Source organism: Vanellus vanellus (assembly GCF_965231255.1).
Source record: "Vanellus vanellus genome assembly, chromosome: 5".
Taxonomy (NCBI): Eukaryota; Metazoa; Chordata; class Aves; order Charadriiformes; family Charadriidae; genus Vanellus; species Vanellus vanellus.
This window is the reverse complement of record NC_138910.1, coordinates 79,261,039-79,274,816: the sequence shown is the minus strand read 5'-3', so window position 1 is coordinate 79,274,816 and position 13,778 is coordinate 79,261,039. Positions and strand designations below refer to the sequence as shown.

The 13,778-nt window shown below is 45.3% G+C and overlaps 1 protein-coding gene across 1 annotated transcript in view; it reads left to right on the top strand.

The window, feature by feature from the left end:
* Window positions 1–13,778, top strand: part of DOCK7 (dedicator of cytokinesis 7) — a gene marked incomplete at its 5' end in the record, with an annotated part of 107,034 nt that overhangs the window by 3,617 nt on the left and 89,639 nt on the right. Inside the window, one exon of the mRNA XM_082483646.1 lies at window positions 6,282–6,387. Within this exon, the coding sequence (XP_082339772.1) occupies window positions 6,282–6,387 (106 nt within the window). The remainder of the gene's footprint in view (window positions 1–6,281; window positions 6,388–13,778) is intronic.

Below are 13,778 nucleotides of genomic sequence, written 5' to 3'. Positions count from 1 at the left end.
ACCCCCTACTCTAGGCATTTCAGCCTCATGCAAAGCCCAGAGTGTGATTTTTACCACTGGTATTTATTCTCTTGCTGAGAAGTCTCAATTTTCCTGTCCCCAGCTCTCAATGGAGTCTGGAGAAAATTGTTTTCATCCTGGTAGGTCCAGTCCCTTCCGAGGTGCTTCTGTGTGAATGGGAACCTCACGGTGCCATGAGATGCGGCTGTCTGGGGCTGGGGGGGGTCTTCAGCAGAGCCCTGGCTGAAGGGGGGTGACCCTGCTCTCAGGCATTCAGTGCTTTGGAAATTCCCCGTCATCCAGGGCTTTTACGTTGTATATGGACAGATTTCTGGAGTAATCACAGCTTGTCTTTATGGTTTTGAATCGAGGGGAAAACACTTCTGTTTGCTGCATTCAGAGCTAGTATCTTATTTCTGCTGAAGCTCCCTTTACACTGATGGGGTACTGTAAAAGGTGACTTGGGAAGACTAAATTTACATTTGTGTTCATTTAGAGCCCTTTTACATTGCCTGAACGATGTGTCAGGGAGACTGACAGCCGCCTTTGCCCTGCCTCAGGGTAAACAGGGATGGTGTGAAACCTGCACCCACTGAAACCGATAGCAAAGCTGTCACAGGCTTCCATGAGCACCAAATCAGGCCAGAAACGTAGTGGTTGCAGCAGGATATTCATCACAGTTTATTCCCTTCCCACATCCAGATGCCATTTGCATTGTCAAAACACTATCACAGATAATTGAATGTATTTTTAACAGAAACTTCAGAGCAGCTTTTTCCTGTTCTCCAAAAGTCACGTTGTCTCCCCCTGTTCAGCCGTTGTGGACGTCTCGTGGACATCTCGTCGACGGGAGTCGGCAGCGCTCTGGGAAGCCTAAGAAAATCTCTTGACCGCTTATAGCAAGCGAGAAGGCAGGGAGAACAGTTCATCTCTAGGGCTGCGCTACAAAGCTGCTTCTTTGTACGAGGCTTCCTCGTTTGGTTGGGGTTTTTTAACATGAGATGTGACTTTGATCTCTCCTGAAGAATCCAGACCTGTGGTGATTTTCACAGTAAGGTGTCTTGGGAGCTCATTCCCTTCGCTGCAGCCTGGGGGTGATGCTTTCAGCCTTAATAATCAAATATCAGAAGAGCACTACAGGCAGCGTTGTATGGTGTTTTCTGTTTTAATCAATGGTAAGGAAAAAGGGAACGTGTTGTTTGCTCATCTTCTGTGTTAATTTACAAACCCAGAGTTACCCCGCAGCAGTCAGGATCAGGCTGGGTATTTCCTCAGCTTCGGGTTGTAAATCAAACCCATTTCACTCAAAGGGGAAGGCGTTCGCTGCGAAGGAAACAGGAGGAAGGCTGCATCCAGGGCACGGCTGAGCTGGCAGGGTAGCTCAAGGCCAGAGCTCTCCCTCGAGCAGGTTCCCTCATCCACTGCCGTGCATACCTGGTGACTCACACCGTGGTTCAGGCCTGGATGGAGCCGTCTGTTCCGCAGGCAGGAGAGCCCAGGCGGAGCACGTAGGGACAGAGGGACAGGTCACCTCAACTGCCGCGGCAAGGTGGACGCTACCGGCCAGTGCCGTCCGGCTTTGGAAATTCAAACCCAAGCATAGTGGATATAGTAGGATAGACGCCTCCAGCCATGTGCAGAGTTATACACGAGTGAGCCATCTGAACAAAGAAGGATGTTTTCACTTTGAAAAGTAAACTAGGTAAATACAATTTTATCTGCTCCAGAGGGAACAAGCAGCTTCGCTATGGATTGCCGCAGATGCCTCACTGTACCAGGCTGTCTTTCTCCAGAGGCAAAGGCCCACTGGATGTAGAGTCACTGCACGTGACGCACAAGATGAAGAACAGGCAGGAGTAACTGTTTTGTAATTAGCGGGATGGGGAGAAACAAAAAATTTGCATTGCTCTTTCAAAATGGGGAGGGCTGTGGAAAAAGGCGACTTCCTCAAATCACTGCAGCAGATGATCTAGATGACTGTATCCTGACCCACCTTCTCTGTGAAAGGGAAGAATTCTTAACCTTGCTCGGCATAACTGCACAGGTCTTGGTCAGCCTTTTCTTGGGAAGGCAGAAAGAAGAACTGGTATTTTCAGTATGCTGCTTAAGCTTAAAAAAAAAAATTATTTTTGGTTTTGACGGGGTAGGCTGCATAGAAACAGAAATGATTTTTGTGTAAGGAAACATGGAAGTGCAAACAAATGGTTTCATTTTGTTATTTGTAGCTCAAAGTACTTTGAGAATGACCAGTCTTGTTTTGCTTTAGAAGCCAGTTCCAAGGGGATTTTTTTTCCTCTCCTTAGTTTTTTTTTCTGCGCGAACCTCATGCACACACAATAATTAACCAGTGAAGAAGGTCAGAAAGGAAGTGACTAGTGAAGATGTACTTTAAACACAGACATTCATGAGGCTGTGGGCTGTAATTAAGTGGAATGTTTGTCTAAGGATCCCAGGTTACATGTTGAATATCAGATAGTTATTAAAGAGGCGGGTTTTTGATTTGTCCTTTTAATGATCAAGAGCTTTAATGGCTCTTCTGTTCTGCCAAATGTTTTTTTTTTTTTTTTTATTTCATTTGGAGGCTATTTTAAGATTTAGTTCTTTTTTTCTGGTTGGGTTTGGTGTAATACCCTTTTTAACGTAGGCTGGTTTAGGAGGCATAGGTTCTAGTCAGAAGTAGTATTCAGGGTTATAACATAATATGAACTTAGTTGTCATGAATAGATGGCGTTTGTCATGGACAAACAGCTTTTGGAACTGGAGGAGGAGAAGGCAAGCGTATTGCCAGTTTCAGGGAAACTGTGAACCTCTGCGATGAAGCAGTGAGAAAGCAATCCTAAAAGTAGTCAGCTGAGGTGTTTTCTCAACAGGAAAATACTCATTTGGTTCTATGAAGCCCGGCTCAGGCCTTATGTGGAGTGAGCGAGCAGGATGAAACAGTGTTAAAAGGTGTGATTGCCAACTGGAACAAATGTGGAGACGGGCAATCAGGGGAGCAGAAAGCCTGTTGCAGGATCTGACCTTGCTTAGCTTTGCAGAAGGAAGGCTGGGAGGGGATCTGACCAATTTTTGTGAGTACCTTGCAAGTAGGAAGGAGTGGGAAGAGGGCTATTGAACCTGACTGATGGTGTTGGCACAAACCCAAATGGGTATAGATTACCCATAAATACACTTGGTGATCAGATTACAGTAGAAGGTGGTTTCTAAATGTCAGAAGCATGATGCTTTCCAGTAGGGGAAATGGTGTTCAATACATTTGTGAATGCAGTGATAGAGAAAGGTAGCCAACAAGAGCTGCGGAGTAAGTAGTAGTAAGCCTGCAGACTCCACTCAGGAATTTCGAGGTTTAGACAGTAGCCAGATCCTTCATGTGGGGAGAGGTTTGATTGGTAATTGCAAAAGCTCGAGAGGTAGGACCACTAAGACTTGAAAGTAATGATGGTGTCTTTGTTGAACCCGTTGGAGATTTTTCAGTTCTGACTTTCTGTGATCGTGCTTCAGGGCAATTTTTAATATCCAGTGGGGTTATTAATGGGGCAGCAACGTGGAGCTGCCACTGACGTACAGCACATGGTCACAAGCTGTGCTGATCAGTGCCATCCTTTTGTTGTACTGTGTTTCTCCCCCTATTGCATCGAATGACCTTTTCAGCGGGGTTGATGTCAGGCAGTGTAATAGCATCCATGCAAACTCATAGTGCCCCTAAGCAGCGCTATAATTCAGCAGAGCTTGCTTCTCCTCCAAGTTGGGGTAAAGTGCAATCGTAGCTGGAGTTAAGGGTGTATTGACAGGCTGTGCCCCAAATACAGCACAGCTCCCGGCCGCTGCAGAGCCGCCAACACGCAGAAGAAGAAAGGACCGAGACCCCCTCTGGAATCTACCACAGAGCATGTCTCAGGTTCATAAGGAGCCACCGCACGCCGGAGGAGCCGCACTGAGTAATATGGCTAGGCATCAGCTGTGGGATGGGTTTCCTCCTCTGGCTATACTTTCCATCTGGAAACAATGTATGTCTTGAAAACGGGGAAAGATTTTTAGTTTTTCCTGTGTTCTGCTGCGTGGCGAAATGTGGTTTCTGACTTTTCCTGCCAGCCACGCAGTGAAGGGCTCTCTTCTGCGTATCGTCAGGAATTACGCAAAACACACACCGAGTAAAAGATTTGGTTTAAAGCAGAGATCGTCTGCAACCCGGGGGCAAGCTTTTAAATCTTGTCAGCCACAGATGCGTAGTGTTTTCCATGCCAAGCAGCCATTTTAATACATTCCAAATTTTCCTATAAATGCTAGCAGCATGCGTGGTTTGTTCTTGTGTGTGGTGTCTGTGAGTGTGTGCGTGTGCATGGTGGGAGCAGGGAAGATGGTTTTTCTGAGGGCAATCGGACAGTCTGAATGTTGTCCATCCCCAGCAGGAGCTGTTTGGTCTGCTTTCAAAAGCCACCCTCCAGAAGTGAAAACATAGTCTCCTGTGGATAAAGGCAAACATGAAGCAAATGACTTCTTGCAGCCAGAATACCTAAAACTTTTTTGTTTTCCTTCTGCAGTCCACTTTTAAAAAACACAAAATGATGTTTCCTCTAGCTAATCTTACTCCCATCCTCTGGCCTAAGGAAACATCTGCTCTCCATGGTAAGCTTGGTTGTCCCACCTAGTTCCCTTTTAGATTTCTCTTCTCTTCCACTGAGATCAGTTGCCTCCACCTGCCCCCATTCCTGCCCACCAGCATTCTCTGCCACAGCAGTCCCAGAGCGAGGAGCCCACCCTGATGTCGAGGTTTTGCTCAGGGGAGGTTTAACCATCTTTACTTGACAGGGTTTTAGCAGCTCGTGCACCATGCTGATACACAGCGCGTTCCCCTGAGTGAGATCAGGAGTGAGTCTGTTAGCCATGACGCTGTTCCCGCAAAGATTGCTGATACGGCAGAAAAAAAATCACCCTGGCCAGTCCCGTGTCCTTGCAGCCTCTTCATTTATGTTATGCACTGGCTGTTGTCTCTCTGGAGCTGGGACTTTGTTCTGGGAGACAGAGCAGACCGTGGTGCTGCGGTGAATGACAGTTGGGAGCAGGTTTGTCACTAATAAATTGGTCAGTGACTCCTGGAGCAGAGCACTGTCGTGTTGGTGAGGTCCTGTAGACCAGGGCTAGTCAGCAGCTCTTCAGCAAAATGTTTTTTTGTGGAAAGAAGCTGGGCTTTTGGTTTGCTTTTGAAACAAAACCATTTCCATACTCAAAAACTTGGCTGTCCCAGCTCTGCTGCCGAGGTGAGCTGCAGCTCCATTACAAGATGGAGCACTGCGGATGGCTGTGTTAGGGCTTGGCCCGTGGCTGCTTGTTAAGACAGTCTTTGACTATTGGCATTTCCCTCTCTGATGTGCTCTTCCTTTGCTGAGATGTTCCCTTGATGGGTTTACCTAACTGTTGTGTTTTCAGGCTTACCAGTGACAACATGGCTCTTTGGGGAAAATAGAAAGCCCCAGGGGGCACAGTGTGGATTTTACCCTCCAGGCATGGAAGGACCGATCTGTGTTTTTCCTTCCTGGTAAGAAAAGTGGCCCAGTGGTGGGATTTGTCTCTGGCAGAGACCATAAGGCATTATGCCCTGCTAGCCAGTACATCACGTCTCCCCTCTGCTAGTCACCATAGACCCACCACTACCTTTGCCATGTGAAAGAGGAAACAGTGTTTTGTTCTGACCCGGTCGGTTGTGTCCCATGTGTCATTCCCTGGACGTTTCAACCCACCCTGCGTGGGACTGCTTTTCTGCCCCCGAGCTGGGTGTTGAAAGGGTTGGATATTGGGTGGAAAGTGGCTGCTGGTTCTCATCTCTGTGACTGCAAAAACCGAAAATAGGCGAGGGATGAAAATGAGAGAGCAGAGCGCAGGAGCAGATGTGTGACCGGGCTTGGAACCGCTGAGGGGTGCAGAGAGCACTGGATGAGAGCTTTCCTTGGTAGGAACTGGAAGGAGCCTGCTGGGAACAAGTTTATTTGTGCTCAGTGTCACATGCATTTTATTGCCACAGATGTGCACAAAAGAGCAGTTCACCAAAGGAAAAAAAAATGTAATTGCTGTTAAGAACGTGTATATGCAGCCTTGCGAGAATTTTGTGATTCTCTGGGAATTTAATATTCAAGGTCTGTTCTCGCCGGCCGGTGACACTCTTATTCCAACCAGCGCTCTAAGTATTTGGTTTCATTCCAACAGCAGTGTAAAGCATGTTTGATATATCATCTTCATTGTAATTCTTTTACAGAGATAATGATGTTTTCCCTGTCTCATTTCAGAACTGTAGCTGCTGAAGTCAGGAAGCAGATCTCAGGGCAGTATGGAGGGTCTCCCCAGCTTCTCAAAAACCTCAATATCGGAGGCAGCGTCTCTCATCATACAACTGTAAGTAATGCTTCAAACATGGAAGACTGAAGAAGCTGTGCATAGTTATTTTGATTACCATTTGGAAAGAAATTGCAGTGCTGACAGGTTGTTGGCCTAAGCAGTCCTGATAACACTGAGGAAAATAATTCCATGTAAAACCTGCTAATTTTGGAGGTCTCTATCTTGCAAGCCAGTTGGTGTGGTTGACAATTTGTGTTTCTGCGGAATCTTTGTAGGGCGAGGGGCTCCCTTGACCAGGTGTTAGTTGTTTTATCCAGGATTGCCTGGACTGGGCAATGAATTCCACCTGTATGTGTGGTTCTCTCCATGAAGAGCTCTCTGCAAGCTCATGCACTTGTAGCTGTTTTCTTGTTTCTTTTCACTCTTGAGAGTGGGACCACAGCAGCTCATCTACTCTTCAGAGGTATTTTAAATGCTATTGTGAAAGTTGAATGTGGTTATTCTTTGGGAATGTATATTTACTTACAAGTTTATGGTCTACTTTCAAGACCGGCTCAAGTGTGTAGGCTGTGTTGCCAGAATCTTGTTCTCTGAAATCAGATTTTCTTGCATGGCCTACCAGTAACCTTCCAAATTTATTCAGCGCGGTGATACAAATTTCAAGAGTTCAGCAAACTTTTTCAGGCTGGAACTGTATTTTTGGAAGTGTTCCTTTGATTTGGGTTGTTGCTTCGGGTCATAGCAGTTTCTTTTGCAGCAGTCAACTTAGAAAACAAATATTATCACATCTTGTTTTCTTCAAGGAGGGCTGATTAGGTCAGGCAGTGCTTGAAATGTGCCCTGAATTTGATAGTCTGTACAAACGTTGTGAATTTACAAGAATTCTTCCCTTGGTTTGGAGTAGGGTCCTGTAGAGTTTCCCCAGTTCATGTACGCTCTGTGTCCAACCTAATGCGGTAGAGCATTCTCATGTAGAGCACAAATGCATTCTTGGAGCTAGTATCATCTCAAAAGCAATCTCCAGGACTAAGTTGACCTCTAGCTTAGAAGAATGACTTCTCTACAGGCTGAAAGTTCATCTTTAAGGAGATCTGGCTGTGGCAGAGTCACTGGGGATTGAAGAGGGCTGGAATTCCTGTCATTTCCCTCTGCATCAGCTGTGTGAGTACAAGGAGACCAGAAGGATGGCTTTGTCAGCTGTGTGCCCGGCCTTAATGCTGAGTGAGCGCGAAGGAGGAGGGGTTAATGAGAGCGGTGTGTCCAGGGCTAATGCTTTATTGCAGCAGCGCTCTGTAGGGGTGTGGAGTGATAAAGCAAAGCCCTGACTTGGCAGTTCTGTATAGTCTTTTGCATAATCCAGTATTAGGTAATAGGGAGGGACCCCTGCTATTCCCAGTGTACACTGGATGGAGCACTCGGGGTCTTTGAATCCACTTCCCTGCAGCAATGGATAGCTGTGGAATAGAAGCCTACTTTTGAAGAATCCATTGGATGTCCGTCCCACAAGCTTCTGTGCCTCACTTGTCTCACATGTGGTTTCATCTTGGAACAAGTTGGCTGAATTGCCTTTCTGCTCCCCATTGCTTTCATAAAGCAAGATCTCGTCTGTGTACCTCTCCAAGCTGTTCCTCAGCCAGCCATATTTTTGATAACTGTTTTTCCTTGTATCACCTCCTTTTGCTCCGAATTGTCTCTTCTGCTTTTTCTTCCTATTTCTAAGGTTTTTCCATTCTGCCGTCCTCGCAGTGTGCATGCTGAAAGCTTCAGTCTTGTTGATCTTCACATCTAATTCTTAAAGCAGGATCAGATTTGTTGGTCACAGTATTGTCAGCCCTGCCTTCAGTTCTGGTATCTCTCTGCTGTGTTTTCTAGTAAATACATGCAAGAGTCTATAAAAATCCTGGAAAAGGTCATGCTAACTGTAAGCAGGCTCTGAGCCTTTGCTATCAAACTGCATTGCGTGATGGTTGATGTGATAAGCTCCTAGTTTGTCATATTAAATTCTGGGCTGAGCAGAGATGCCCTTCAGAAGCATGTTTAACATGGAGCGATAGTTCGTAGGAGATAGTCTGTAGGAAAAGTATATTTAGTTAAGTCATGAGTCTATATCCTGAGGCTGCATAATATGACAGCGGTTCGCTTGTACTGAATTTTGGGTTAATTTCTCTCCCTTAGGCATCCGTCAGAATCAGCTGTGCCTGCTTGTCCTGGTTTGATAACAAACATTATGCAGAGAGAAAGCATTACTGCTGTGAAGCTGAAATAGCTATTTGCTCTGGAAAAGTTCAGAAGTTTGTGTGTCATTATACTTTTACAGAGAAGAAACAGAAGGCCCCGAATCTGCATGGCAGTTTTGTGTAGCCATACTGGTTTGAAAGCCTAGTGTAGGGCGCATAGTGTGGGTTTAAATAGGAAGTTTATGCTAAAATGTATGGATATATTAATAATGCCATGTGACTGAGTTTCATGTGAGTATGCCATTTCACAGTGGCAGCAAGTTGCACTGTTGAGAGCGCAGCGTGGAACTGGAGGAATTTAATGATAATGATGGTGTGGTCTCTTCTATCCAGTGCACCTTGCTCGTCGTGTTGAGCACTTCCACAGATGGTTATGATCCAGAAGAGGTCCGCACTGATTCTCTGTTGACAGTTGCCAACAGTAGCTGCTTAGGGTAATTCGTCTGAGAGTCTTAGCACACGCGGTCTGATGGAGACATTTTTTATGGAGAAATGCATGCTTTTGTGAATGCGGGGCCCTCGGCACTCTGCTTGCTTCAGCCTTTTGTTTCTTGTTGACTGAAGCCGGTGCGGGGACTTTTCACACCCAACAGAATTGCGTGTGGTTGAACCTAAGGTAAACGCAAAAACTTGTCAGCTGAATTTTAGCAAGGCTCTTCCCTTTTGCTTCATGCGCAGCAGACGAAATGCTGCCAGAACTGTTTCTAATTTAGTATCTGGTAGAGCTGGGGAGAAGACACAGCTTTCAAATGACTGTACAGGAGTTTGTGGTTTATTATTGTCAGCCTCCACCCTTCTGCCACTTCAGGAGCAGCTGATTTTAATTGCACATTTCTCAAACCACAGATACAGGTCCAAAGCCTTCAGAGGCTTTTCCTGTATAACCTAACGTGCTGAAGTGGGACTCCTCGCAGGATGCAGTCCTTGCAGCACTGAGCTTTTATTTTTGAAATCCAGGACAGAAGGCACAGACAGTTTGTTACTGAGAAATAGGAGCTGGTAAGGTTGTAGAGTTAGATGAAGGAGATTTTAATTTTTGAAGTTACTTTTGCTAGTCTCTCTAAATCCACTGGTAAATCCAGTGTGTGTTTGCTCCTTGCTGTTGGTGTCTGGGTTGTAAGCCATGTGCTGCGCTCAACTTCGGTGCATCGAGAGGTTCCATACTCCCTCGTGGGAGCTGGGGCTTCTCGCCGCCAAACTCCTTGATTGAATGCACCGAAAGCAGGGAGCTTGCACTTCCTTCCAAAGAATTCCCCAGCATCTTGCAGGATGGGGTGTTTGCTTAGTTTATTTGATGAACTGGACTGTTTACTATGGGCTATTATAGTCCCTGGTGACTAACCACTTTCTTTTCTTTCCAAGTTTGTTTTTTCTGTTGAGCAACTCCTTGTTCTATGGTGCTTGTTAACTCTGTCTGCTCACCCTCTGTTGCACTGGTCATTTCTGCTCGTTGCTGGATGCTGCAGTGTGGCAGAGACCCCATTCCTCTCTCTGGATTCCTGCAGTAGTTTTACCTGGATGAAGCTGGATTGTGCATTGTCAGGGATTAGCATGAGTTACCTACGAAGGGACCCAAAGGTTTCTCTGAATTGGGATGTGAATGCCTTGCTTTGCTGTTTAATGGCTGCTTGTTATGCTGCTTTGGTGGAGGAAGAGCAGAATTTTGGTTTGTATCTGCAAATGGACTTGTAGTCTGTTTTTTCCCCTGTGTGTGCTGTCCTTTATGAGGGCAAATGATGTTATCAAAGGACAGAAAATAATCACTAGGTGGCTGGACCTCTCTTCGATTGTAGCCCAGCTGTTTCTGTGTTTTGTTCTACGTTCAGGAACTTTTGTTGCTCAGTGATATTTACATTTTTCAAATTAGATAAAATCTTGGATTTCTGAGTACTTCACTTTTGAGTGCCAAAAATAGTCCTTGAAATGTTTTTTGCTGTTGTCCAAAACTTTGATTTCCTTAGGAAAAGGAAATAAATTTTTCTTAATAAAAAAAAATAATCTTTAGAGGTATATTTTAATTAGAAGAGCAACGTTTTACAGAACTTGCAAATAAGCAGCATGGATGTATACTCAGTTATTTTACAGAAAAATCACAGCTGTTTCCAAAGGATCAGGGGTAATATATTCTGTTGGTGTATGTTACGGCATAGTTGAATGTTAGTATGAGGAGGAACACTGTTATAAGAGATGCTAATTAGTCTGGGAATAAAGGGGTCTGGATTCTTGGACGTGATGTGATCCGACCATGTCCGCTCTCAGCGCTCCATTTTCTGGATGTAAAATAAAGGTGCTGACATTTACATGTCTTTGTAAAGCACTGCCGGGTTTATGGGCATTATCTGGGCTAATTGAGCCTTTGTCTTGGATTTATTGGATGTCAGACTTCGGTTGTGTATTCAAAGATAGTATCTAATTATTCAGTAAGAGAATATAGGTTCCTTTGTACATTTTCATTGTTTATTTTAGCATCATTTAAAAGGAGAAGAAAAGATAATTTGTGCAAATGAATGGAAAACACTGCAAGGGAAAACATGACAGTATCCTATGTAGCATGGAAAAGGGCGTTTTGAAGTGTTCAGAGCCAAGTAATTTTATCACCAAAATCACTAAAATGAAAAGGAAAATGAGCCAAGTCTTAATGCTCTCTCAAAGCTGATTAAGGCTTAATAGTGACTCCCATTATATGTATTTCCTGGAGGTTTTGCCCTGCCTTGCTGAATGGTGGAGCCTCATCAGACAGGGGAGGATGGGAGAGGCATCCACATCCTCTTCCCTGCCTCCTCCCATTAGGGATTGCTCACAGTTAACTCCGCTCTGGTGCAGGCGCTCTCTTTAGTAGATTAAAACTGCTACGGACTATTTCTAAAATCAGTAGCGAGTCCTGTTGCAGAGGTCACGGGCATTTTATGGGTTGAGTTGGTTAGTCTGGTACCCAGTGAAGGGTCGCTGAGTCGTTTATCTGCAATAACTTAAAGAGTTTATGCCTTAGCAGAGAGAACTAACCTTAACGAAATGTTATTATACCAAGTAAATTTGGTTACTTAAACAAAGCATTTGCGACAGGCCTGTTAATAAGTAATCAGAATCTAAAAAAATGCCATTAAGTCCTGTTCTTTGTTTATTAGTTCGTTGTGACGCATCTTTTTCAGGAATAAAGTGCATAAACAAACTGATGCTTAGGAAACGCTGCTAATACCCTGAGCTGCAAAAAATTCTTAATATTGCATGCAAATTGCAACGTAAAAATTTTCAGTCCGAGTCCCTGTTGGTCTGCTTGCAGTCTTTCACACTCCTGCTGCCACGGTCCCAGCAAGCAGCGGAGGATTGGAAGACCGGCGCTTCACGATGCTAAATTACAGCTGCTTTCTCCTTCTCGTCCGCTTGCCTCCGAAGGCTCTGGAGAGCAGGCGCAGCGTGCTTTAGTGCCGGCTGTGAGAGCGCATGAAGGAGTAAACCTATGTCAGAGGACACGTGAGCATCTAAGGTGTAGGTGCGCCGCCGCAGTAGTTCCTTTGTATACACGCGCTTGCAGTCTTTTGCAGTCATCATGCAGCTTAAATGCATTATTAGCCTTTTCAGCGCTAAGCTAATCTGAATGAGACTCACGCCTCTATTCTCTGGGCTAGCGGGGTTGGGTGGACGCCCCCGGGCTTTGCACCAGCCTGGCCAACGCTGTCGCGGTGCAGGGACACTCGCCTGGCTCTGCAGGGCCAGCTGGGAGCAGCAGGCAAGGAGGCTGGAGGTCCCCTGTGGTCCCCAGAGCATCGGTGGACGGGCAGAGCCTGACTCCGTGCCGGCCGTGCCGCTGCAGGGGCTCGTTGCTGGCGTCTCCAGGCAGGGCTGCTCGGGTGCAGAGAGCCGAGACGTTGGGACTGTCTGTGCCCGAAGGCGGCTCGGACCTGCATGGTTTGGTAGGTGAAGCTTTGCTCCCCGTGAATGTGGCAGAGGCAGTAATTTCTTCACCTGGGCACGTGTACAAACCACTTCAGCTCCTCTTGTGCTGCTCCTGAGCTAAATAGCGTAGGCAGCTCTACGTGACGTCTCTGGCGTCTTCGTGTGTCTCCTGGTTAATCCATACATTGGATACATTGTCCACTGATAATTGAGACGTGACTGTGCCAAGTATTTTCCTCTCAGAAGAGCACGTGCGTTCGTGGTTACCACGATTCGGCTTGCACAGTCCAGAGCCACCGCGGTTTGCCTGTGTGAACCCGGAGGGTCTGGAGGGGTCCATCTCCACTGAGCAGATGTAGTGTTTCTGCCGAAAGTGGGAAGTCTGTGATTTTTCTGCAGTCTCTGGTCAAACTGTTTGGCTTTTTCATTTCTTTAATAATGGAGCTTTGATGTTTTTGTCGTTTCAGTCTCCGCGCTCTCAGTTTTGGTGCAGTTTATCAGATCTTTTAGATCAGTCTCAGCACTTGTGTTTTCTGTATCAAAGTCTTTGTGTTCTTCAAATACTCTCGGTGAAATTACATGATTCTTAGTCATCAAAGAAGATACTGTCTTTCTTCTTACCCATCCTTGGAGGCATAACTTGTGTCTTTCAGGGTTTGGTAAGAAATTGCTTTAGTATTCCCAGATAACTAATTAATCTCTGATTAATATTAATATTTCTATGCCCAAATGGCTTCTTACATTAGCAACCAGTTATAATAGCAAATAACCTAGCAATATTTGTACATAAAACATCTCACTGGTTTTCTTGCTGGCTGTTCCTTCTTACACGTAGGATCACTCTTTAGGTAGGTATATTTACAAATAAATCCTTTCATTAGAGGCTTTTTCCCTTTCAAGCGTTGTGATATTACGTGAATTTGACACACATTGCAGATCATTGGGCTTGTTTGTAAAAAGAATCCAGAACTTAATGCTAAATATTTTAAGATCTTAAAAATGGAGGCATCAGACTATTTCTAAAACAATTTTTGTCGTAACAGAGAATGCTTACAGAAGTTTTTGAGGCACGTTTAAAATTTGAAAGGAAGGACTTTTATCAGCTATTTTCTATAGTAATTACGTCTTTCAAAACACCATGCAAAAGAAGTAATAAGAGCTAGAGCAAAGCAGGAGATAGGAACTGCATTCCAGAGGCAGTACGCATGTATGTGGAGGTAACCACGGCACTTGATGGCTGGGGAGGTGCCATCCCTGTTGAGGGTTGGTAGCAGTCTGTGGTTGATGAAAAGCAGAGATTGCCTAGGAATCTCCTTG